The 27,844-nt window shown below is 36.6% G+C and overlaps 2 protein-coding genes and 1 long non-coding RNA gene across 3 annotated transcripts; 2 read left to right on the forward strand and 1 right to left on the reverse strand.

Moving 5' to 3' along the window:
• Positions 1-5,305: 5,305 nt before the first annotated feature.
• scinla (scinderin like a) lies at positions 5,306-15,636 on the forward strand. Its single transcript, XM_082137455.1, has 17 exons — positions 5,306-5,476; positions 6,986-7,171; positions 7,374-7,528; positions 8,316-8,477; positions 8,568-8,717; positions 9,807-9,896; positions 10,012-10,144; positions 10,273-10,361; positions 10,443-10,658; positions 11,586-11,719; positions 11,843-11,933; positions 13,071-13,241; positions 13,326-13,500; positions 13,629-13,744; positions 13,834-13,911; positions 14,642-14,702; positions 14,914-15,636. Exons 2-17 carry the CDS (start codon positions 6,991-6,993, stop codon positions 15,072-15,074), a joined length of 2,163 nt encoding a protein of 720 aa, XP_081993581.1. The 5' UTR covers positions 5,306-5,476; positions 6,986-6,990; the 3' UTR covers positions 15,075-15,636.
• Positions 15,637-15,731: 95 nt separating this feature from the next.
• LOC309474832 lies at positions 15,732-18,710 on the reverse strand. Its single transcript, XR_014197435.1, has 2 exons — positions 17,755-18,710; positions 15,732-16,573 (listed from the first exon to the last, which is right to left on the reverse strand). It is a non-coding gene; the product is annotated as an uncharacterized lncRNA (long non-coding RNA).
• Positions 18,711-23,261: 4,551 nt separating this feature from the next.
• On the forward strand, positions 23,262-27,843 carry LOC309474812 (retinol dehydrogenase 8). Its single transcript, XM_082137430.1, has 7 exons — positions 23,262-23,291; positions 23,397-23,518; positions 24,561-24,722; positions 25,603-25,782; positions 25,934-26,027; positions 26,793-26,976; positions 27,090-27,843. The coding sequence occupies exons 2-7, from the start codon at positions 23,422-23,424 to the stop codon at positions 27,312-27,314; spliced, it is 942 nt and encodes a 313-aa protein (XP_081993556.1). The 5' UTR covers positions 23,262-23,291; positions 23,397-23,421; the 3' UTR covers positions 27,315-27,843.
• Position 27,844: the final 1 nt, after the last annotated feature.

The following is a 27,844-nucleotide window of genomic DNA, read 5'->3' on the forward strand; positions in this document are numbered from 1 at the left end:
TCCTTTCAAAATCTTTTATGAAATTGGACATTTAGTCGCTTCACAGGCCAGTTTGTGATATATTTTGTGATATAATGAAACTGGTACATCTAACAAGATTTTTGATTATTTTGAAATTGCATCCATCAGACTTTGTTTGGAATTGTTGGATAATCGTATATAAAGCCGGATTCATCCACATTCCTAAAGGCACGCTCTGCTCACACTCCTCCGGTCTGAAGACAATAGCATTATATCCCTGTCTTTTGTTGCAGTTAGGCACCGGAGCACAGTTTTGTATTTGTGAATATCTGCGTGAAAGGGGTTTGTGTAAGTTCTGGCAGCCGGAGTGTGTTACTGATCACTTCAGGAGGTGTGTGTGTGTGTGTCAATGTCTTAGTGTATACATACACATGTGTGCAAGCATGTGTACAGGTATGTACTTCTGTGTGCGTGATCTTGTATGAAGGGCGAGTGTGTTTAAAGGGTAGACAATAGCAGAAAATGCTGAGGTTGCGGTGAGGGGCTTAGGGATTCTGCAGCCCCTCCCCCAAGTGTTTAGTCATGAGAGGGTCCGGCCCATGCAGGTGCACGCATTCCTCTGCCAGACAGCCATGTGAAAAGTGCCAAAAAACAGGACAAATACAGACAAATCTGATCCACCAAATCACTTTTTGCCATACAGTGGGATCCACAAGTCCAAAAGTTTGAAGACACTTTGAAAATCTGGGATTAAAAATCTAAATTAAATCTGGAAATAAAAAGAATGGGTGTCATTCACTAATATCTGTGTAGATTATTCATATTTACTGAATACGAATAGGAGAGCTTCTCATGAAAAAAGCCTAATTCACATTAGTGTTGTGTCACGATACTGGAATCTCTATAACTTTGATACAATACTTTGAAAAACATATTGTTCAATACCACAGGGAAAAAGTAGCCTACAGCAACATTAAGGACACGTGAAATTATATTATATTATATTATATTATATTATATTATATTATATTATATTATATTATATTATATTATATTATACACGATTTCTATCATAGCATTTGTACTTAAAAAATTATTTAAATATATATATATATATATTTTTTTTAAACGGTATTATTAAAATATTAGGTAATACTTTACAGTGTTATGTTTCATATACTTACTGTAGTAATTAGCGCATTATCGTACAGGTATAAATTCATTTTTAATTCATTATTAAATGGTTTAATTAAGGTGCTAATTCTGCTGACATGCTAATTTCCATGACAGAGTTCAAGATAAACCTCATTACTACTGGAGCTGCCAGTTTGCTATGGTTTCAAATTAAACAGCAAGCACCAACTACGCAAAAGCGGCAGCCCTTCCAGCGCACTGAGTGTACGAATTCACTCATTCGTTTTCATTCACTCCTTCAGTGAACTATATTAGTGGAGTAATGTAGGGAAAAGGAAATGAGGGTATAGCGGGCGATTTCGAACACAGCTCTAGTGTGTGCCAGTTTGTTCCCTAAGTTACTAATTACGTTTACCTGCTGTTTATTTCATTTCCTCATTACCACTTCTTCTGTATTTAAGCCCTTAGTTCTCCTCATTGTTTTGCTTGCCTCTGTCGAAAATGAGATAATGATATTGAGGGAATGCTCTCTGCAAATAGTATACGTTCATCAAATGCTTTCGCTTCAAATCCGCTAAATCCCAGCGTCATTCCGTTCGTTGGCAAACCACTAAATGTTGGACTTAGAGGTTTTGCACATCAAATTAGTTAAATACCAATTAATCGACTAAAGTGACATTTAACAAAGTGACAACCTTACCCTCAAGTAAGCACCTGTTGTAAATAATTATTACTCAGAACTTAAATGTATTATTACACTGTAACACAGACACCTTAAAATAAAGGGTAACCTAACCAACTATGTCTACTATTCATTGATACAATGTGCAACATAATGTAGCCTATAAAAGTGCAGTTATACCTGTAGGTTTACTTTTATTAATGCTACAACCGCTCTGTTTACACCCTCTATTGTAGTCAATGGAAACGTTTGTTTGTGTGCCTGTGGTTAGAGTAAGTTTGTATCAATGCAGTACCAGCTTCAAGAGACACATGTTACAGCTTCCTTAAACAGGATGTTTAAAGATAAGTTACAGAGAGTCTAAAACTGGTCTTACACATTCATCACTTCAGGGTAGTGGTTTTGTTTTGTGGTTCTGCATAATCTAGCTGTATTTCAACATTTAAATATTAAGAAATAAGGGATACAAAGTTTCTTTGTTTATTCTCTCACCTTTATTTTAAGGTGATGTTGTTACAGTGTAATTACACAAATAGGTACTGAGTAATATTAATTAACGTATGGGTTAAGGTTGTGGTATGGTTTAGGGTTATAGCTTTTGCATTATTCACTGTTATACAGTAAAACATGTAACTATGTCACCTTCCCTCCGTATTCAATAGTACCATTTTAAAATGAAGATAAAAAACCTGGTCACATGAGCATTAAGGTTAAACCACTGTAGTCACTATATCAATGATGTCTTATAACTTTCTGGGCCTTGAATTATGTTGTAGTCTATGGCGTGGGGGGTGGGGGGTTTGGAACAACATGAGGGTGAGTAATTACTGACAGAATTTTCATTTTTGGGTGAACTAACCCTTAATGACAGAATTACAATAAAAAATTGTGGTGAACTATCCCTTTAAAGTGTGTAGTGCAATTACAATTTTAATGGAAACCAGTCAGGAAGTGTTCAATAGTTGTAGAGCTCTAGCAAAAAAAGGTATTCTTCAGTCTTGTGGTACGAGAGTCAATTGTCCTGTATCTCCTACCCGAAGGGAGGAGATCATAGAGGTAGTGTGCAGGGTGAGTTGGATCTCTAATAATTTTGGAGGTTCTGCTCCGACATCTGGACAAACAAATGTCCTCAACTGAAGGTAACTGTGTGCCGATGATATTTTGTGCCACTTTGGTAACTCTCTTGTACAACTACCATATCAGGATGTAATGCAATATGTCAGGACACTCCCCCCTTGACATCGATATAAGTTTACAAGATGTTTCTGAGGCAATCTAGCTTTCTTTAATCATCCCATCATGAGTGAGAAATGAAAATAAAGACGTTGCTGTGCCTTTCCAATGTGTAGTCCAAGAAAAATCCTCTGTAATGTTCAACCCCAAGAATTTAAAAGAGGTGACTCTCTCCACAGCCACTCCATTTATGGACACAGGACTCAGATCAATTGTCCTTGTCTTACTAAAATCCACCACTATCTCCTTCTTGATGTTAAGAATGAGATTATTGTTGGAACACCATGCTTTCAGATTTCGTAGTTCGTCCCTGTATGCATACTCATCATTGTTCGTGATCAAGCCAATGATTGTTATATCATCTGCAAATTTTACAATGGTGTTTGTTACATGGGTATGTAGGCAGTCATGAGTGAAGAGTGCATATAACGGGACTCAGCACACATCCCTGTGGAACACCAGTATTCAAGGTAAGACTTGAGGAAGTACACTTTCTTAGTCTGACATGTTTAAAATAATTTCCTTCACCATCATTTCCATGACAGAATATGATTAAAAAATAAAAAATAAAAAAACAGTGGAAATTGTTGTTTGTTCAGAATGGCAACAATAGCAAAATTATCCTGTGATGCATGTAATGTTAGACATTGTTGGACAAATTGTGTGACAAACTTATGTAGTTGCAAAGTTTCTTATAGTTAGTAGAATGTCTAAAGTGGAAGTCTAAAGTTTAGTACATGCCCATAGTTTTGGCCCTAGACAAAGATCTGTTTTATGCATAATTGTGAGCACTATGTTTCTGTTATGGAAAACAGCCATAGACAGTTGAGGAAACACCACTACAAGACTAACTTTAGCACAGAGAGCCTGTGACTCTGACTCACTCTGACTCACTCACTCCACTCAAGATCACGCAACTCCTCCTGTTATTCTCTCATTTCAGTCCTCATGTCAGACCTTCATGTTTTAAATCCACAGGCCTTTGAGCAAATCTTTAGGCAGATTTTACCTTGAGCTTTCCGAAACTCAAGTGATGCGCCTATGATTTCTTTACCCTTCACTTTATGGAATGCCTGAGAAATCCTATTGGTAGCTTCAGGGCATTACAGGGTGGATCTGATGAGAATATTAAATAGAAAGCTTGGGCACTCCTTGGTGTCTTGATGGAATATTTCAGATTCTCTAGAATATTACAATAAATATTACAGGCTTTTTGTTTCTGCCAGCTTCTGTGAGAAAGATTCTCGGGTCTGCAGGTGTAGCAGAGCTCAGAGAAAGCCTTGAGATTGTAATGACATTGGAGAGCCATGAGGGCTGGGTGGAGGAGTGGAAGCAAATGCAAGATCAGGGTAGGGCGGTGCATATAGTCAGAGAGCGTTACGGTGCGACTGATGTGGGGAAGAGGGAATTGTTTGCTGTACTGTGAATTTAAGGTGCATTAAGCACAAACAAGTAAACCTGACTGAAGCTATAATTACATGAAAGGTGTGGTCTCACTTTCACTGATGAGAGAATGCAACCTCACTGGAAATATGTGTTATGAGCTTGACAAATGTGGGAACAATGCTTCACTTTAACTACCAACTGCAAAAATAATGTTGAATGATACTGTACAATGAACACATAATGCACATGTCAATAAATAAAAGGAAAATATAAGAGGTGAACACCTTTCTTTGTCCTTTGCATGCACTAAAATGTTTGACGTGTTTTTAACACAGCATTTGAGACATTTACAATTCCGTACTTCAGACCGGATGACATGAATCACACATTCAAATAATTACAGTACATTACATTTATTTTGCATTGTCAACATTATGAATAATGCATTTGACATTGACATGGAATGCACAATAAAAATTTAAATAAAACATTGAACTTCATCTATATGTTATGGTGATGAGCCATTTAAAGTATGGAACACCTGACCACATTTTTTTCAAACTGCATTTTGCAAAACATTTTATATTTATTATAATTAATAATAAACGATTCCAGTCATACCCAAACATATACACAATATACAAATATATCCCCTTTATCATTCACATCAATTTAAACCTAAAATCTAAATGCATTTTTAACTGCCTGCTGCACCCACCCCATAGTTTTTATAATGCATTTAATTGTGTAATGTTGCACTGTTCTGTGTCTATAGGCCTACAAGAAGAAAGAATAAGGCGTAATGCTGGTTTATGGTGTGCTTTGGTTTGAGGGGAGTGAGATGACTTCGTGCCATAAAGTTGCATAATGTGGGTTTAGAGTTTAGCCTAGGGGAAGAGAAACAGAGAGAGTCATTGGCTGAGGACTCGCATCTGCCTCTCCCCTAAAAATACGGCAGATCATTTAAAGTCGGCTTGCATCCATTGAAACTTGTGAAACTGAATCTGGACTAAACCAGGAGCAGCTTCTCAACCCAGATCTGTTCTTCATCGCCTTCTGCGCATTTTCTTGACCAGGAAGGTAAGAGAACTAAACAACCATCACTTTTAGTCTCGTAGGCTACTTTATTGAGTCTCCGAAAGACAGCTGAGTTCAGAATAAACTATGCATTTATCTGGGTTATCACTTCATATATATATATTAAACTTTCTGGAGTCTTTATGGGGTGTTTCACGGTAGAGGATTTTTTTTTTTCTTTGCTTGCATTTTATAGCATACGCAGATACAAGCTTTATGACGGAAAGTGAATCACAGGAAATAACAGTCCGAGTCATTATAAATGCGGACGTGGAGTTCTGCAGACCGCTTTCATACTGCTGTTCACTCTTTATATATATTTACAATAAATACATAGTTGCCATTATTCCTTTGTAGCTACTTTTCAGACATCTTTGATCATGCGCCGAACTTTTCCAGAATAAATTAAAAAACTTCAAGCTAAATAAATAACATTTTATTTGCTAAATTTGGATGTAGACTTTTAATGGTTCTTATTTAATAATAATAAAAAGTCTAATAGTTCTTATAATTGATTTGTTTATTCAAAATCCCTGCTAGTACTTTAAAATGTGGGTGTGTCCATTCAGACACACCCTTACAACCACAGAATACTTTCCATTAAAAAGTTAGGCATTCAACTCATGTGAATTAAATTATTCAAATAAATGAATAATCTCGGCTACATGGTATTAGAACGGCAATAAATAAAAATATGAATTGGGTAAACAAAAAAGTCACCAATGAATTATGTAATAAAACAGTCTACTTTTTTATGAGTTTTAAGAGTTTTGACTTTATCTAATTAGATTCAAGTGCAATGAACTTATAACTGCAGGGTTTATATTTGCACCATGTGGCTTTGTTCATGTCACCTCTAATAGTTTAAGGATAAATCGCACTGTCTGCTTTGACAGCATGAATCTGTAACTGGCAGATCTAAAGCCCATGCAAAATGTATGTTTTGCATCAAACGTTTCCTGGTAAAGTCAAAGGAACTGGGTACGCATGTCTTACCACAGCTGTAATAATGCAGCATGACTCATTTTTTGGCTGCCTCACCCTTTTGGGCGGCACACAACTTGTACTTCAACTGAGTAGGCTACATCCAGCCTACAGCTGATCACATCTTTTTTTTTCATGCAACTGATAATATACACATTCTCATGTTGTCCTCTGAGAATAAATGCACCTGCATTACTCTCAGTGAGTCTATTATTTTTACCATGTGCATGCACACATTTGCCTTATATTTATATAAAATACATATTTTGAATGAAATGGATGTTTACAGTCATTTTCTTATAGAGTATATATTAGATGAATGATGACCTTGGTCTGATATGAGTAAATAATAAGGACTCTTGCTATTCCAGTTTTTTCTTTAATAAAATTCACTGTGCATTTGTTTGATCACCCTCCCAGTAATTATCAACTTCAGACCATTAGATCTTAGAATTGTTTGGATTTTCAAAAAATAGTCCAGTCATAGTCATAGTCCAGCCCCAACATTCTTGTGCTGGTATTTTTCAGGAATCATGGTTTTCCACAAGGAGTTCCAGAGTGCAGGTAAAGCAGCTGGCCTGCAGATTTGGAGAATCGAGAAGATGGACCTGAAACCGGTCCCCAAACAGCTCCAAGGAAACTTCTACACTGGAGACGCCTATGTTGTCCTTTACACCACCGCTGCTCCATCTTACAATGTCCATATGTGGTTGGGTGAGTAGAAGTTACCACATTTAATCATTTAAATCTTTGCCAAATTTCTAATATCAACAAAAAACTAAAAAAACCTGTTCCCTTTCAAGGACGTGGCACATGTTTTTTTTCTTTCTTTTTTTCTTATGTAAGTAGATACAGCAACACACCTTGACGCTGTATTTAGTTTGGATTATTTGTCTGTGTCATGTTTAAACTACAGGTAATGAGTGCTCTCAGGATGAAGGTGGAGCTGCCGCCATCTTTGCTATGCAGCTGGACGATCATCTGGGTGGAGCACCAGTCCAGTACCGTGAGGTTCAGAACAATGAGTCTGTCACATTCCTTGGCTACTTTAAAACTGGAATTAAGTACAAGGTAATAACCCTTACAGATAGCTGATTGAAAAAAAATGTTTTGCTCATAAATCTGACAAAATGGTTTCATTTTGGTAACATGCTTCATTTTAAATTCAGCGCTCCAATTAAACTTAACCTTTTTTCTCATTGGAAATGTATTATGGTGTTTTTGTCAAAAATATGCTGCCAGAAGAATATAATTTAATTTATGCTACCATAAATTTTAGCAAAACATTACATTTTAGTAATAAATAATAAAGCCTCTTTGACAAAGTTAATTAAGCTCAATGGGTAACAGCAAGTAACAAATGCAAAAATTTAAGAATGTAAGAATTCGTAAGAAAATCCTATATTGATGGACCACTAATCCAAATGACAATGTGGATGCATCAACATCAATTTATATGATGGGTTCATATACGGCTCGGAGTAGTAGTGTATGAATAATGTTTTTTTTATTTTTTATTTTTTATACATATAATACATTTGTTTATGTAGGAGGATCTCACAAACCACATTCAAATCAATAGTGAAAACTTTATATACAATTTTCCCTTGCAAATATCTGGCATATTATGAAATAAGAATTGACTTTCGTATAGTATTGCTTTGATAAATATTTCTTTGCTCCCTTTAACATATGTGAAATTTTCCCTTTCAGATTAAGTGCATTTTACTTTTCGCTGTAATGCCCTCTGCAATTTATTTTCTGTGTATTATGAGATTTTCTTTTATTGTAATTTAACAGGCACGAGACATGTTGGTGTATTTTGTTCAATGGCACATTGTCTTTTTTCCCTACACAGCAAGGTGGTGTGGCCTCTGGGTTCCAGCATGTGGTGACTAATGATATGAACGTGAAGCGTGTGCTTCACATTAAAGGACGACGTGCCATTCGTGCCACCGAGGTGAACATGTCTTGGGCCAGCTTCAATCATGGAGACTGCTTCATCGTTGATCTCGGCAAGGTCAGAAATATATGGGGTGAAGTGATTAATAAATGTCTTTAGTGCTGTCCTTTTGAGAAATCCTCACAAATCATATTACGATTTTCCTAGGACATCTACCAATGGTGTGGGAGTGAGTGCAACCGTTTTGAGCGGTTGAAAGCCTCCGAGGTTGCAATTGGCATTCGTGATAATGAGAGAAATGGGCGCGCCAGTCTGCAAATGGTTGAGGATGGTTCTGAGCCAGAGGCTGTCCTTAGTGTAAGTATTTTCTTCTTCTAAAAAATAAAAACTATGTGCCATTATGTTGCAAGTTTAAACATGTAAGAAGAATGAGGATCTGCAGGAAGTCAAGACATAATTAACATGGTCAGTGGTGGCTCAGAGTCTTTATTTAATGGAACACAACATAGTTTAGAGTGAGACCAGTAACATCACTGACCTTCTTGATCAGTTTGTTCTAGTTGTATTAATTGTAAACTAAGGATACTGGTGACTATGAACTGGTACATCTCTTTCAGAGTACTGCTCACTTTGAAAGAGTTTTAAGTCAGCATGAAATGGAAATTCACATCTATTTTATAAATGCATGTTATTAATCTTATTTTTAGCAATTCATCCATGCATCTATGTAATTTTAAAAACAATTCATGCCGAACCCCTTCAGTCTTTTACTCCACATAAACTCTGAACCTTTGTTACTATCAACTGCAAACTTGACTTTAAACTGAATTTAAGTCCCAACCTTTGCCTCATTACCTTTACATCATCTGTATGTTCCAAGGGACAAGGTTTGTCTGGTTAGCATGATCCAGTTACAGCATCTACCAGCCTCTATCATATTGTTCCAAAAAAAAAAAAAAACAGGAGTTCTGAGCAATTGTCATTGAAATGAATGGGAATGCTACCAGATAGTTTTCTCCAAATATCATAGACCATCTTTGTAGTTACATAAACAGGCTTTAGTAATACAAAAAAGACATAGACACAACAGAGACATTGGATAAATTACAACAGAAAGAATCTGTAAACATTCACATGGCAGACACATTTACAGGATATTCAAGTCCATGCATTGTCTGGGAATTGAACTCATAACCTAAGCATTGCTAGCCTAGCACCATGATCTAGTGTGTAAGGTACAGAAACAAAAATAAAGCTGGAATAAGTTTTTCACAGTGAAAATGAGTAAACAGTAAATAGTAAATAAGGGAATTAGTGTTGCAGTCAGCAAAGAATTCCAGTTCATCTGGTTTTGAGGTTCTGCACTGTGGTCTTTTATTGTGTCCTGTGTTGACCTCTGCCGTGGAGAAAACTGTGGAAACTCCTAATCTATTTGTTTATTTTTAGGCTCTTGGGCCCAAGCCCAACATCCCAGCAGGAAGTCCTGACGATGAGACGACTGACAGAAGCAATCAGAAAAAGGGCTCACTCTACATGGTACATTTATGTATTATGCACGTATCAGAGTTACCATGAGCACTGTATTATGCTAACTGTGTAGTATTCATGGCATTTTATAAATGTATGCATTTGTGTGTTTTGTCTGGGTTAGGTATCTGATGCTGCAGGCTCTATGAAGACAACTCTTGTGGCCCAGAGCAGCCCTTTCAAACAGGAGATGCTCAGTCCCAACGAATGCTTCATCCTGGACAATGGAGGGGACGGCAAGATCTTTCTTTGGAAAGGTATGTTCAAATTTTATTTTGATGTCCTAACATCACATATAATTAATTAAAGCTGCAGGGTGAAAGATATAGGCTACCTTAGATGGCTGCTTATGACTTTATCACTTTCATCTATTTTAACCTTTCAGGACCGAGTGCAAACACTGAAGAACGTAAGACAGCCATGAAGGTCGCAGAGCAGTTTGTCAAAGACAAGAACTACCCCAAAAACACACAGGTATCAGACTCTAGCCTATTAATGGAAGTATATTAAATAGAAGCCAAATTATAACCAGTTTATCTAACATTTTGTGATCAGATCCAGGTTATGCCAGCTGGAGGTGAGACCACACTGTTCAAACAGTTCTTCAGTAACTGGAAGGATAAGGATCAAACCACAGGTCCAGGCCAGGCCTACAGCATTGGCCGCATTGCCCGTGTTCCGCAGATTCCCTTTGACGCCTCCAGTCTGCACTCCAACAAAAAAATGGCTTCCCAGCACGGTATGGTGGATGACGGCTCTGGCAAGATTCAGGTAAAAATATTGACACTCATCACCCCAAGGACCATAGATTATCCCAGAGGACAATTAAGGACTGTTCACACCAATAATGACGATAACTATAAAAGCCTCTAAACCAATGCGAGATAATGCTGTTTATTATAAGCACGCGCTGATTGGCTGTTTTTATTGTTCATCAGCTGGAAAAAATCGTTTTCCAACTATTTTGTTTCTCTTGTGCCGTTATCATTGTAATTGTGGTTTGGACTCTGCTACTCTTTTATATTTACAACAGTTTTTAAAATTACATCTTTATCGTTGTAGTTATCGTCTTTGGTGTGAACGGGCCTTCTGTGTTTTTGAGCCAGGAATTGCCTCAGGAATTGCTAATTGGTTTTAGAATCATGTTTTCAATTTAAAGGTGCAGTCACATTAGAGAAATTTTGTGGGCAAAAAGGCCCTTGTTCATTAACAATAGTGTAGCAATGTGTGAAACACAGCTCACACAGGAGTCACTTTCAAACCAAGCAGCTTTCTGGTTGTGAATGCAGACAATTCACGTAGCACAGATTTCTATTGAAATGATTTGATTTCCACCATGAAAATTTGCCAAATAACGGTAAATCTTTGGTTAACATTGCTTGAAGAGACTCAAACGTAATTTGTCCTATACTGCACATATGTAAAAACCTGATTTTTTAATAACTAACAAGTTGCTAAATAAATATTGATAAATAACACAGCTGTTCTAAAACGTAAGTATCAATCTGTTAGCCTGAATTACTAATGCTGTCATAACATTTATTTAAAGTTAACTACAAACTCATAAATGAAGCTCTATTCTAAAGACCCATTTGAATGGGCTGAACTATAATTGCTTAAAATTCAAGATTGCTGTTGATTTTATTGTAAACTACAACACTGCAATTGTATGAAGTCCATTGCTCTGGACCTCGGCAGGTGTGGCGGGTTGAGGGTGGGGATAGAGTTCCTGTGGAGCCTTCTAGCTATGGGCAGTTTTATGGAGGAGACTGTTACCTGATTCTCTACACCTATCTCCAAGGAAGCAGAGAGCAACACATTATCTACACCTGGTAAGTCAAGACAGTCACAGGATGACATGCCGGAATGTACTCCTTAACCACCCGATTAGCCAATATTTACCCAATCAAGTCAATATTTAATATTCTAATTAGATTTATTGATTTTCATATCAGGCAAGGACTGAAGTGTACACAAGATGAGCTGGCTGCCTCAGCTTTTCTAACTGTCAAGCTGGATGATTCCATGGGCGGTTCGCCTGTTCAGGTACTACCAAATTCAGGCCTAATTTCTTGAGTATGGTCATTATTCCATGCTTTTATATATATATCAGTCAAGTAATTGTCTTTTCTTTTTTTTTACATTGTGCCTTGTTGATAATAATGACAGTTTTCTAGTTCTAGTTCTCGAATTCAAAATAATTCCAAAATAGTCTGATGCTTTTTTTCACTTTGGTTCCAAGATGTCTTTGTTTCTAGGGATGCACAATATATCTGTACCATATTTTTATCATTTGCTTTAATTTATTGATTACGATCGATACACTTCCCTTCAAAAGTCTGGGGTCGTTAGGATTTTTTTATATTTTTTAAATAAGTCTCTTATGCTGAACAATGCTACATTTGATCTAGCATACAGTAAAACAGTAATATTGTGAAATAATATAATTTAAATAGTTTATAATTTGTGTTTTCTATTTTAATATATTTTAAAATGTAATTTGTTCCTGTGATGGCAAAGCGGAATTTTTATCATTACTCCAGTCTTCAGTGTCATCCATCAGAAATCATTTTAATCTGATGATTTGATGCTCAAGAAACATTTCTTATTATCACTGTTCAAAACATTTATGCTATTTAATATTTTTGAGGAAACTGTGATACATTTAATCGAAACAAACATGGATGCTTTGATGAGGTCAAAGTTTAGAGAAACAGCATTTATTTGAAATATAAATCTTTTGTAACATTATAAAAGTCTTTACTGTCAATTTCGTTCAATTTAATATGTCCTTGCTGAATAAAAGTATACATTTTTCTTTAAAAAAAAATCTTACTGACCCCAAACATTTGAACACCGGTACATATTGATTGAAATTAAATATTTAATTTTTAATAATAATAATTTTATATTAATTTGCCATCATCTAATGCTCACTTAAAGGTAATCTTTAAAAATAATTAATAATATTGGTCAATTTCAAACTGCAAGAAATTGTAATGTAATGGCAGTACATGAAATGCTGCAATCAACACTTCAGGATCAGATTACCGTGGCAGATGTCATCGTAATCTTAAATATTTTACAGATAAATTATGCATCTCTACTTAAAGGATTTGTTTTGTTTTTAAATAAATAAATTGGTCTACTTGATTTAGAATTCACTGTTGTGTCGTCCTGCAGGTGCGTGTCACTCAGGGCCAGGAACCGGCCCATTTGATGAGTCTGTTCAAGGGTAAACCCATGATCATCCACTTGGGTGGGACTTCACGTAAAGGTGGTCAGAGTCGTGCCGGCAACACTCGCCTCTTCCACATCCGTCAGAGCTCCACCCGTGCAACACGCGCAGTGGAGGTCGGTGATGGCAGCAAACACAAATGTGGACACAGTCAGGAATGACCATCAGGCAATAATCTTCCTCTCTTTCTTCTCACCCAGGTGGAAACCTCTGCATCTAAACTGAACACTAATGATGTGTTTGTGCTGAAGTTTCCTGACGGCCTGTTTCTGTGGAAAGGAGTGGCCGCTTCAGAGGAAGAAATGGCTGCTGCAAAATACATCTGCAGCTTCCTTGGAGGCAGTATTACGGAAATTTCCGAGGGCAAAGAGTCGGGTGGGTGTCTGCTTTTTATAGATGTTCGCACACTGTGATTTACAGTGAAAAGGCATTCCTAACCTAATCATGTTTCCTGTTACTTTGAACTGATTGGTCCGTTTTATCTGTCTCTTTGCTCCTCTCAGCTGCGTTTTGGTCTGCTTTGGGTGGAAAGAAGGACTATCAGACCTCCAAAAGTCTGCAGAAGAGTGTTAAACCTCCTCGTCTGTTTGGCTGCTCCAACAAGACTGGACGTATAATTGTGAGTTAACATAGAATTTGCAACTAATTCAGATTTCTTTGTTAAATGATTGCATAAACTTTACTATACCTCTCCTTTTTCCGTTTCAGGCTGAGGAAGTTCCTGGAGAGTTCACCCAGTCTGATTTGGCCACTGATGATGTCATGCTTCTGGATACCTGGGATCAGGTTAGCATTTAAAATACTGATGACTTAAAGCCAACTTGAAATTATAAGAGGAGACCTAAGGTCTAGCTAGGACCAAGGAGCAGGACCGGAGCACACAACGTTATGTGCTCCGGTCCTTTTCCTTTGTCCTAGCTAGACCTTGGGTCTCCTCTTTTGATTTTTGTGTCCTGTTCCGTGAGCACCAACCAGGCTGAAGCGCAAGTGACCCCTTTCTACTGCTCAACATGAAATTATGTTTAAAACACTCATTTCTTCTGTAATCTGATAAACGTCTGAGTGAAACGGGATATCCAACCAAAAAAAAAAAAGCAGGATGTGAATAGATTTTATCCATAATCATTTGACTGATTCTTGAAAAGTGGGCATTAAACCGGAAAAGAACACAGAATGAAGTTCAGTTATAGACCTTAATCAGGGTGGTGCCATATTTAATTTTTGACAGGAAGGAAATCGAGGCTGTGAGGGATAGAAGTACAAGTGCGTTCAGTGGATTTTAATGTTGAATACCAACATACAGATTGTTAAGCTGACCAAACAAATTTCCCAAAAAGTTGTGAAAATTACATATACAGTGGGAAATTATTATACAGTGGATGCCATTGTAAAGACTGTAAGTCTATCTCTCACAGCCTCATTTTCATCCGTGTTAAATTTAATATGGCATCTAATGTGACTAAGGTATATTGCTTAACTTTAAATAAGCTTTATTTTTTTTATCTTCTTCCCTTAGATCTTTCTTTGGATTGGTAATGATGCCAACGAGGTGGAGCGGACTGGATCAGATCAAATAGGTAAGTTAAGATGCTGAAGCACTAACCAACGTAATATTCCTATGAAAATTACAATTATATCTTTAGGAATACTCAGTTAAGGCACCAAAAACCTAAATCTCAACTGGAACAGTCCATGTGTACCAATAATGGAGGATTAAGTTTGGTTTAACATTGGCACTGAATGTAATTCCTGATTGTTAAATGTCATAAAATGTTTCTTTGCCATCAGCAAAGGAATATGTGGACTCTGACCCCTCTGGTCGACGTGGCACCCCAGTCATCACTATAAAGCAAGGCTTTGAGCCCCCAACCTTCACTGGCTGGTTCCAGGCTTGGGACTCGAAGATGTGGGACACAGACCCACTGGATCGCATCCGTGCTCGTTTCTAAAACACATAAATCATTACATACTTTTGCATTGCTTCCAGAATACTCACCTTGTGTGTTTCATGCAGTGGTGGTCTGGAAGGGATATGGAAGGAATACAATATGCAAAAATACTGCATGATAAACTACAATGTACCGTATTTTGCTACTATTAACGACTTTTTGCCTTGTTGTTTCTGTGCCTTGACTTTGCCTTGTTAGACATTTAAACTCTTTTATATATCTTTTTTCATATAATTCTGTATTCCAGTGATGTTTTCAACCACATGGTCATTATGTTTTCATGATTCATGATATGTCATGATTTTTTTTTTTATGACTATTAAAAGGAATGAAAAAGGAAAATGTAGATTTTTATAAGCAAGACAACATTTATTTGCAATTCACAATTCAACAGACTTAGTAAATTTGGATTATTAAAACCTATACAAGTGTATGGATAATGCCTCACAAATATGCAGACTGAAATATAATCTGAGAATATATTGTAGTTGCTAAAAATATTTGAATGTACCTCTGCAATTATTCTGATTCCCAGTATATAATAAAAAAAAACTTCAAAATACTATTGAGTTATGTGTTTGTTAATGTTGGCATTGTTTGAAAGGTCAATTATACACTACTGTTCAAAAGTTTGGGGTTAGTAAGATTTTTTTCTAATGTCACAGTCGGTTGCAGCAAGGAAAAGTAGTTAAGGCAGGATCTAAACGCAGCAGTCACTTTATTTAACAGTAGACTAAAACAATAAACACGCAAAAACTTGAACACAGGAGAAAACAACCGACTAAAAATAAATGAGGATGGACGAAGAATGACTTAAACTAAGAGCTCTAAATATACAGAGAAACTAAAGGGCTAAAAGGAACAGGTGAATGAATTCAAACAGTTGCTATGGCAACAAATAACATTCTAGAAAACCTGGAAACACAGGAAACAGTGTTACTAAAAATAAACATGAACAGATAAAACTCTAAACAAGGAACAGGTGAATCAAATCAATCAAACAATAAGTCATTATGACAATAAAGTAATGAGAAAATTATAGAAGCCATTGAAACAAAAAAGAAAAACACAGGAAACAAAAAGGTTCAAACTAAACGACCATGAAAATGAAAGCAAACTGAACATTATAGAATGAAAGAAAAAATAAATTATTACTTTTATAAATATTTTTACATTGTTACATAAAGTTTCTATTTTAAGAACTCCACAAAAGTATTAAGCAGCACAAGTCAAGTCAAGTCAAGTCAAGTCATGTCATCTTCATTTATATAGCGCTTTTAACAATGTAGATTGTTCCAAAGCGGCTTTACAGTGATAACAGGGAATTAAAGTAACAGAGATTGTTTTGGCTTTATAGCAGCTCTAAAATAAAGTTATTGTCCAGCTAAATTTAGTTTTGATTGATTCACTTCCGCCGCAACGATCATTAGTTATTAACTTAGGGGCCGCTAACACGACACCGTTTTAACAGAAAACTCTTAAAGTTCTCTCTACGCAAACTTTAAAGGTCCCATGACATGAAAATTTCACTTTATGAGTTTTTTTTTAACATGAATATGAGTTCCCCTAGCCTACCTATATGGTCCCCCAGTGGCTAGACATTTTGATAGGTGTAAACCAAGCCCTGGGTATTTTTGAGAAAATGAAAGCATAGACGGGCGAATCTAGAATCTTCCCTTTATGTCGTCATAAGGGGAAAGGTCACCTCCCCTTTCTCTTCTTTGCCCGCAAAGAGAATTTGGCCTGCCCATGAGAAAATGAGCTGCGCGAGCGGGATATTGTTTTTTCCTCGAGAGACATCATGGCTTGCAAACGAGCGAAGCATGGCAGTTGCTCGGTGTTTGGATGTACAAATAAACACAAAAGTATTTTTTTTGTTCCTTCATCCGAGCCTCTGAAGAACCAGTGGGTTATGTGAATTTCTGATGTGTAATTGTTCAAGTTCAGACAGATAATCTTTCTCCCAAAATCATTCAATACTGTTTATGCATCAGTAAATCAAGCCAGTGACTAAAATATCAACTTCACATCGTTTCTCTTGGTAGGATGAAAATAATCTTATTTAAACTGTGATTAAAATATATACAGAAAGTGATCAAAGAACAATCCCTTTCCAATCGCCCAAGCTGTCAATCACACAGCGCGAGTTTATCTGGGCACTTGCCAAACCTCGTTATGAAATCAATGACGCTGTTGCGCTGCACAACGAAGCTCTTACTGTACTTACCACATGTTTGCATTGGTGAAATCATTAGTGCAGAAACTGCGTTAAAAATGATAAGATCTTCGTTCACGCGATCAACAGGCAGTCATCTGCTCAATGCTCATCACTGCAACCTTTTATGTGATGAGAATAGATCTAAATACTTAAACTTCTCACGATTCGTTAATCTCGATAGCTGTAATAGTAAAAACGTATAATAGCTGTAATAGTAAAAGTATTAGAGAGAGTTCCACATGTAATGCTAGCTATTTCATATGCAAGCATGTCAGCCAATCACAGCAGTGGCCGTTTACACTGAAGTCTCACAGCAGACATCCCCCTTCAAACAGAGTATTCAAATCAGAGGCTAAAATCAGGCTAGGAAAAATGCCTTTTATTTCAAAATTATTACTATTTTTAATCTTAAAAACATACTAACATTATAAGGGCATTATAAAATAATCCATGTCATGGGACCTTTAAAAACGCGAACCTGTGAAAACGCTGATGGCGTGCACATGCGTATTATGAGTTCAGTTTATAGGTATGCGTGTTTAAATAAATGTGCGCAGGCGTGTAGTCCTTCCCTAAAAACCAACCCTCAACAAACTACTTGTCTGGCCTTAAAATGTAGAATACAGAATTTGTATCGCTTCCGCGTAGCCATGTGAATCGGAATTATCCCGACAGCGCTTTATCTATAGAGAGTTAAAGGAAGGGGAGGGAGGCCTTCACAAGGGAGAGACTAGTTGACACTTCAGGACTGCGTTGTTGTCGCGTCCAGGCGCAGGTCCTTCATCAGATCTGGATTCGGCCTGGATCCGGCGGACTGCGGTAAACCTCCGGTTAAACAGAGAGACTAATATAAGCGTAGATGCCATTCTTTTTCTGATGTAATGAGTACATCAGGATTTATGGGGAGTGTTCCCGGTTCCGGCTGATCTAATCTATGCAGCCTAACATTGAATTATAAAAGTCTATAATGTGTTATGTGAATGCTAGGTCAAAGACATGTGTTTTTAGTCTAGCTTTGAACTGACAGAGTGTGTCTGCTTCCCGGACAATGTTAGGAAGACTGTTCCAAAGTTTTGGAGCTAAATAGGAAAAGGATCTACCGCCAGCAGTCGATTTTGATATTCTGGGTATTATCAACTGGCCGGAATTTTAAGATTGCAATAGACGTGAAGGACTATAATGCGTTAAGAGCTCGCTCAAGTACTGCGGAGCTAAACCATTTAGAGCTTTGTAAGTAATCAGCAATATTTTAAAATTTATACGAAGTTTAATAGGGAGCCAATGCAGTGTTGACAGAACGGGGCTAATATGGTCATACTTCTTGGTTCTGGTAAGAACTCGAGCTGCTGTGTTTTGGACCAGCTGTAATTTATTTATTAAGCGTGCAGGTCAACCACCCATAAGAGCATTACAATAATCTAGCCTTGATGTCATGAACGCATTAACTAATTGTTCCGCATTTGTCCATGAGAGCATATGACGTAATTTAGATATATTAAGATGGAAAAATGCGGTTTTACAGATACTAGACATGTGACTTTCAAATGAAAGATGGGTATCAAAGAGCACACCCAGGTTCCTAACCGACGACGAAGACTTGACAGAGCAGCCATCAAGTGTTAGACAGTAATCTAGGTTATTATGTGAGGAAGTTTTTTGTCCAATAATTAGAATCTCTGTTTTTTCAGAATTAAGTAGTAGGAAATTACTAGTCATCCAATTTTTTATATCAGCTATACATTCCGTTAATTTTGTATTGTGAATTGGTAAGTTTCATCAGGGCATGAAGAAATATAGAGCTGAGTATCATCAGCATAACTAATGAGTGAAATCATCAGTGAAAACTAATGCCATGCTTCCTAATGATATCTCCCAAGGGTTGCATGTACAGAGTGAACAGCAACGGTCCTAGTACTGAGCCTTGTGGTACGCCATACTGAACTTGTGATCAATATGACATCTCTTCATTTACTGCTACAAACTGATAACGGTCAGATAAGTATGATTTAAACCATGTTAATGCAATTCCACTAATGCCAACATCATTTTCAAGTGTATTTAAAAGAATGTTGTGGTCAACAGTATCAAATGCAGAACTAAGATCGAGTAATACTAATAGAGAGATACAACCACGATCAGATGATAAGAGCAAATCATTTGTGACTCTAATGAGAGCAGTCTCAGTACTATGGTACGGTCTAAATCCTGACTGAAAATCCTCGCAGATATCATTTATTTATAAAAAGCCTCATAGTTGTGAGGATACCGCCTGTACGATCAAGTTGCGTTTTTTTAACAAGCGGTTTAATCATAGCCAGCTTAAAAAGATTTTGGTATCCTAATGACAAAGATGAATTAATGATATTAAGAAGAGGATCTTTGACCTCTGGAAGCATCTCTTTCAGTAGTCAGTATAGGGTCTAACATACATGTTGTCGATTTAGATGATTTAACGAGCTTAGCAAATTCTTCCTCTCCAATAGCAATGAATGAATGAATCGAATTTTCCCTTTGGGAGACTACAATGCACTCCCTGATGCGATATGGTAGTAGACAGTTGCATAGTTATCATTTTCTCCCTGATATTATCAATTTTATAAGTGAAGAAGTTCATAAAGTCATTACTGCTGTGCTGCTTGGAACCTTCTGGGCTTGAAGCTTTATTATTCGTTAGTTTAGTCACTGTTTCAAATAAATACCTAGGGTTTTGTTTATTTTCTTCTAACAGGGTTGAAAAATAAGCAGATCTAGCAGCTTTTAAGGCCTCTCTGTCTGCAATCGAGCTCTCCTTCCATCAAATGCGAAATACCTTTTGTTTTCTTCCAGTTGTGCTCCATTTTTCTGGCTGCTCTCTTAAGGGCTTGAGTGTGCTCGTTGTACCATAATGTTGGACTATTTTCTTTAATCTTAAAGAAAAGCTAGTTTAGACACACGGAGCAACTGTGTCTAAAGTGCTGGAAAAGAGAGTTAAAAGTTTCTGTCGCAATATCGAGTTCTTCTAAGCTATCTGGGATACTGAGATGATGAAACTGATCAGGAAGATTATTAATAAAGCAATCTTTAGTGGCAGAAGTGATAGGTCTAACATATTTGTAACACGGAGTCGGCTTTGCAGCCTTGGCTAAATTAAGTTTACACAAGACTAGATAATGATCTGAGATGTCAGCAGCATCTCTGTAGCAGGATTTCAACGGCATCAACATTTATTCCATGTGATAATATTAGATCTAAAGTATGATTACAACAATGAGTAGGTCCTGACACATGTTGTCTAACTCCAATAGAGTTAAGAATGTCTTTAAATGCCAATGCATCTTTTTCGTTATCTACATGTTAGGGGTGGAGCCGAACCCGAATACGGTATTCGGAAAGCACAAATAATGTGTTTTTTACGAATACTTATTTCGAACAAATACTTTTAAAAATATTTGTATTCGGGAACAAGAAAAACTTTATATCAAAAAGCTGTGTTTCCTCATGAGACATGGCGACCGGCGGTGCTGCTGATGTGGTGGCTGAAATATTTTGGATTAGGCTAATGTCACGTTGTCATAAGGGGTAGTTCACATAGCGCGTTTTTTGCGCGTGCAGATTTCAAATGTAGGCGCGCGGCAATCGCGCTTATAATAGAAGCGAGCGGCGCGCTGCATAGCAACGACAGACGCCACGGGAGGGCAAGCGCTTGTGGAAAGGAGAAAGCGTGCGAACTGCGCTCTTCACGATTACAGCAAAGAATTAATTGATTTCTAGCCCTTGCATTAGCTTTAGATATATTTATGGAGATGAGAAATGAAATAAAAAAGCCGTCATTTTGTCATTAATATCAGTCCGTCAGAAAAGCAGTTCTAGGCTTATTCTTGGCTGGATAACTCTTAGCAGGTTTAAAAAGCTCTTTTAAAATTAAATATGAATGCAGTTTTGGATTAAATATAAGTACAGTCAAGTCAAATAAAACATGTTTTATCTCCTGTTTGGTAACACTACAATAAGATACCATTCATTAACATTACTTAATGCGCATCTAACATCAACACATTGAGTGAACAATATATTTTTACAACATTAATTAATGTTTGTGAATGTTATTTAATACAAACACTTGATTGGTCATGTTTGTTCACTTCATTCATTGTGCATTAAATAATGTTAACATAAATAATGTTAACTTTTGATTTTAAAAATGTATTTTTAAATGAACCCCAAGGAGAATAATTGCGACAGTATATAGCCTAACTATTGTTTATTGTTAGGTCATTTTATCTATTGTTATCTAACAAATGTAATATTAATGTAGTGTTTTTAATACTACAGTTTCCATCTTTGTAACCGTGATATAAACTTTAATATATGTAAATTTAATCTAAATTAAGCTTTACCGAAATTGTTACCGAGAACCGTGGATTTTCACAGGTATTGGTACCGAATACTGAAATTTTGGCACCGTGACAACCCTAGTAGCTCTGTTAGCTTGGTAATTTAGACAATAGGCTGTTGACAGAGTAACATTAACGTAGGTAATGGCTGTTATGTTATTTTCTTTTCAATGACGTTCCTTGTTACATGTTCATTGCTGGATTTATGGAAAAACATCAACCAATATTGCATATCCATAATTATTATAATGGATATAATTAAAGAATACTTACACTATAACGTAAATTAGAAGTGTAACGCAAAAAAAATGGATTTTTACACCTATTTTGAAATTTACTCGAATACAAATACAAATACAAATACTTTTCCCCTCTCAACAAATACAAATACAGATACAAATACCGGCTGCTTTGCACACCCCTACTACATGTATATTTAAATCACCAACAATTAGGACTTTATCTGCAGCCAGTTAACTCTGTAGAAAGTCAGCAAATTATTTGACAAAGTCTGTATGGTGCCCTGGTGGCCTGTATAGTAGCCAGTACAAATCAATCACAAAAATCAGCACAAAAAACGTGATTTATCATTTACACTATAATATAGTGTAATATATTATAATATTATATTGTTACATTAAGCACCAACACTTCAAAATAATTATATTTGAAACTAGACTTCTTAGTTATTTTGAAAATATTACTATAAATTACAGCAACACCTCCCCCTTTGCCTTTCAGACGAGGTTCATGTTTATAACCGTAATCTTGTGGGGTGGACTCGTTTAAAGTAATGTAATCATTTGGTTTTAGCCAGGTTTCTGTCAAACACAGCACATCTAGGTTATAGTCTGTAATCATATCATTAACAATAAGTGCTTTTGAAGTAAGGGATCGAATATATAGCAACCCAAGCTTTATCATTTGTATTATATCTGTTTTTTATTTGTTGAACATCAATAAAAAATGTAACCTTAGATAGGTTTGGATTTTTTAGTTTTCTTTTCCTAATTCGGGGAACAGACACAGTCTCTATATGATGATATCTAGGTGAAAGAGGCTCTATGTGATGGGATTTATCTGATTTATCTGACCTTGGTGACGTGAGACAGCTAGCAGACGGTCGGTTTAGCCAGTCTGTCTGCTTCCTGACCTGAGCCCCAATTCATGAGAGTTGTGAACAACCGTTTCAAATGTGATAATAATAATAATAATAATAATAATAATAAATGTTACTTGAGCATCACAGGAATAATTTACTTTTTAAAATATATCAAAATAGAAAATGTTTTTTTTTATTGTAACAATATTTTATAATATTACAGTTTTTTACAGTATTTTCAATCAAATAAATAGAGCCTTAGTAAGCATAAAGGCTTCTTTTAAAAAATGTTAAAATAAATCTTACTGCCCCAAACATTTGAACAGTAGTATGTGTGTATTTATGATTTTATGTTTTACAAAATCACAGTGATATTGTGTTTTATCAGATATTTCTTTTAGACAACAGCGGTGCATAGAACTTGTGTCTCGGCAGTCATATTGTTACGTATTGTCGACCACATGTCTAGTCCGGAGTGACACGTGGGTCATTCTGCTGAGTCTTTATGCAGTGGATTAGCAAGAGTAAGTTTTAGCTCATCTCTCAAGCTCCCAATCATTCCGTCTCTTTATCTCGTTTCCAGTTATTCTTAGTCTTTTACTTCCTGTTCTGTCTCACCGCATTGTCAGAGAAAGCAACATTTTTGTTGCAGCCATGAATCAAAAGGTTGTTCTGGTCACTGGTTGTTCTTCTGGCATTGGATTGGCACTTGCTGTTCGTATTGCCAGAGATGAGAAGAAGAGGTTCATGGGTAAGACCAGCATATAAAATGCATAAAAATATTGTCAATGTAGGTTATAGTAGTATAATAGTGGTGTACATCAAGAACAGTTGTGAAATTTAGCTTTTGTATTGCACAAATACTGTTCAAAACAAACATGCATTTTTTTTACATACATATTTATTTGTGTTTACAACCTTTTTTACACATTATCAAAAAATAAATGTCAAAAACCTACGTAGATAATATATATTTTCCACTATTAATGGTTAAAGACCAGGAGTGCTTTTGTTACCCCGTGCCAGCTACAACTGTAACACTGCTCTGGGACAGTTCTTAGAGTGCCAAATTAGATAGTAGGTCTACATTTAAGTGAAATATACTGACACATTTTATTCTAAATCATTGTAATGTATGCATATGTATCAGTTCAGTATTTTTGTGCATTAATTATTTATAAGTCTTAATTATTTTTAGTGGCGAAACAACAGTGTTACAACTCTTCTCACTGATCACCTTGGATGTTTGCCTGATTGTCTCAGCAAATTAGCACACAAGCATGTCCCAAAACTGTTACCCTTGTTTTAGTTCAAATGAAATTTACACTGTAGGCTATCTGTTTGAGCCTTGGAAGTGTATGCCACGGAGAGGAAACTTGATAAAGGGGAAACTTTGGAGGAGGCAGCATGTCGTACTTTGGGACGCACACTGGAGATCAAGCAGTCATTATATCATTCTAATGTGAAAGTGCACACAGATTATGTCAGTTTGAACTTGCATGAGTTTACAAGGTTACAACAACTATACTCTTGCTTGATATGCTGATAAATTGCAGTAAAAAAAAAAAAAGTTTCTCATAATATTTCTTCATGTGTACCTTGTGGATTGTCTTCAATAAATTGACTTGGCTTGAAGATTTTCTTAAAGTAAGTAGCTAAGCTTTAATCTATTAGTAATTAAATGATGACTGTGTTCCCCCATCTGTTATCTGAAATCACATAGACTGGTCAGTGCAAATGTTAGCAGACTATAGTTTAAATGGAAGTTAAGCTAAATGTTTTGACTTTGGCAGTGTATGCCACCATGAGGAATCTGGCTAAAGGAGAAGCTTTGGTGGAGGCAGCGGGTCGTACTTTGGGACGCACACTGGAGATCAAGCAGCTCGACGTGTGTGACGAGAACTCTATCAAAGCCTGTGTCAACAGCCTGCCCATGCGTAGAGTCGACATTCTCAGTAAGATTTTATTAGATGTACTTCTTACGTAAAAACACAAATGCTTCATTGTTATTTTCCTTTGTTTCAGTGCTCTAAACAATATTATCTCAATAATAAAATACTACAGTATGTTTATCGTACATTTATGTAAACACTATGGTATTCACAGCGGCCATTGCATTTGGTAGCTCTACTGAAATTAGTAGTAGGAAGTACTTTCTAATACTAGGAAGGATCAGAGACAGCATAATATGGAGCCCTGCACATGACATTTAGTGGAAAAAAACAAGATATTGTGGCCACGAATTAAGAGTTAGTTCCCACAAATTATAATTTGTTCTCTTGTTTTAGGGGCAGTTTACATGACACGTTTTTATCTAAAAATGGGGGGGGGGGGGGGGGGGGGGGGTAGTATGCATATTGGCCATTCATTTACACATTTACATGCATGTTGGGGGCCTGAAAATGCAAGTTTTTGAAAACGATCCCGTTAACGTATCCGTGTAAACTACAAAAACGTGAATTTATGAAAATGGTGATGTCATGGGCATGCATATTACCCAGCAGTTTACTGTGAGATTTACATCACTTAGATCAGATTTCTTTGCCATTCTGATGTTTGAAAGACAAAGAAACATCTTAACCATATATTTACACGATTAGCTGATTACACATTTGCATTAGGGTGTACTGACCAAATAAAGTGTGTTTTAAGAGCACTGAAAATACAGTAAGGAACATATGCAAACCAAGGGTTATTTACAAAGTGCTTTTGAAATTGTAGATAAGATAAAACTGAAAAAAAGCTAATATTCAAGGCTAATGAAAACCTAATAATTTGTTTAACTTATCCTGAATCAGTATTGTCGTTCCCACCCCTCTGTTCTCTGCGTTTCAGTTAGTAATGCTGGAATGGGAATAATTGGCCCCATTGAGTGTCAGACCATTGATGAGATGAAAACTGTCATGGACACCAACTTCTTTGGACTTGTGCGACTCATGAAGGAGGTTTTGCCTGATATGAAGAAGAGAAAAAGTGGCCACATAGTGGTCATCAGCAGTGTCATGGGGATTCAGGGTGAGCCTTATATTTGCGTCTGAGCTCTTTACACCAGTATGTGAGAGAATGAACTTTGGATACTTAAAGGATTAACAATGACTTAAAGAAGATCTGAGAGGATTCAACAAGATTTTGTCATCTCTAATCACTGTTGTGTTCATGTGCACAGGTATTTTGTTTAATGACATTTATGCTGCATCCAAGTTTGCTGTTGAAGGGTTCTGTGAGAGTCTGGCAGTTCAAGCTCTGAGATTCAATCTAAAGTAAGTGATCATATGTAGGTCCAAGTACTGAATGGCCCCAAATCTCCTACCAGTCTACTACTACTCTATTAATACTCTAATGAGAGTTAGTAGACATGTAGGTGCAACGTTACTTATAGGCAACAGAATGTGTTAAAGGGACCATCAAAATAAAGTGAAGCCCATTTATTCATTTAGAAAACACTTTTATCCAAAACAAGCTCAATTGATAATATATAATACCAGGTTTATAAAACTAAACTAGTAAACACGCTTAAACAGAGGAGCAATGAGCACATACACACATCCATCCATCCAAAACTATATGTAATAAATTTACATTTATACTGATAACGTGTGAGCTACAATCAACTTGCTGTTCCCCTAATTCGTTTAGATCTCCAAAATCTTGAAACTAGCATATATACATAAAGGGTGTCTACTGCAATTTTGTGACAGCTGACCACAAGTTTGGGCTGTAATAAAATAATTTATATACTGTAAAATGATCATAGGACAACAGTGCACCTGTAGTAGTGTACCTGGTGTTCTGCATGTTTTTGTGAACAAACATTGACAAAACTCTGACACTTCTGTTCTACTAATGCTCAGTAGCTACACATTACCTCAGTTTTTTATGGCAGTTTTGTGTGACTGGAACCTTTTTAAATTTCCAAGTTTAAGAGAGCTCAGTTCTAGAGTTTTGATGTGTTTTGAAACCATTGAATGCCTTGGCCGTCACATTTAAGTTGCCATTGTATGTCTATTATATTTGCATCTGTGCAGTATCAGCCTGATTGAACCAGGACCTGTCGTCACAGAGTTTGAGCGTAAGGTGTATGAGGAAGGCTTGAAGATAGACCTCTCCAAAGCTGATAAAGTGACTGCAGATATGTTCCAAAACATCTACTTGAAGAATTACAGCCAGATATTTGAGAGTCTTGGACAAACACCAGAGGATATTGCAGAGGTACTTGGACAAGACTTCCAAAAAGTTTCATGCAGCAATCTACCATTCCAATAGATGTTTTGTTTTCTCTCTGAATTATTGACCATACTGTATGTCATTTCTTCTCTAACCAGCACACATTCAAAATGATTACCATGGAGAACCCACCATTTCGCCATCAGACTAACACTCTGTACACACCCATGACCACCCTGAAATATGCAGATCCAAACGGTGACCTTCCCATTGAAACCTTCTACAAGATGGTGTTTGAACACGACAAGGTGTTCAATGCAAGTCTCAATTTCCTCAAGCTTCTGCGCTGGAGAAGCCGTAAGAGCTTCACTGTGGAAAAATAAAAGACTGTCTCTTGACTTACAACTGTGGAATACAACAAGCGGTTCATCTTAAAGAGGCAATAAACATGAGAAGTGCTAGTAATACAAAGTTTCAGTCATCGCTCAGGATTGTACAAGCTAGAATAGGAGGGATTAAGAAATAGCAAGAGAAAAGGAACATAGTAAAATTGATAGTGAAATAGAATTCATTTATTTATTTTTAGCTGGCTGCAGTTAAGGGAGTGAAGGCCACGATCTTCCTGATGTTGTACATTGCAAACCTGCATGATTATGCTGTTGGAGCAATGTGGTCTTTGAAGGCCAGCTGGTCATCAAAAATGACCCCAAGATTCCTTGCTGAACTTAATGGGATTATTGTTGCAGAATTTAGCTGGATGGTTCCCCATAATAGGAATATATCTGGATAAACCCTGCTGGATGGGACACCCCTGTTATACAGCCATATTATCTTTGCAAGCAAAGACTGTTTTCAAACTGTCATCATAGAATAAACAACTGAGTATCACACACTACCAGACTTTCAAGTAGTT

The sequence above is a fragment of the Leuciscus leuciscus genome, assembly GCF_965113295.1.
Source record: "Leuciscus leuciscus genome assembly, chromosome: 14".
In the NCBI taxonomy this organism is placed as follows: domain Eukaryota; kingdom Metazoa; phylum Chordata; class Actinopteri; order Cypriniformes; family Leuciscidae; genus Leuciscus; species Leuciscus leuciscus.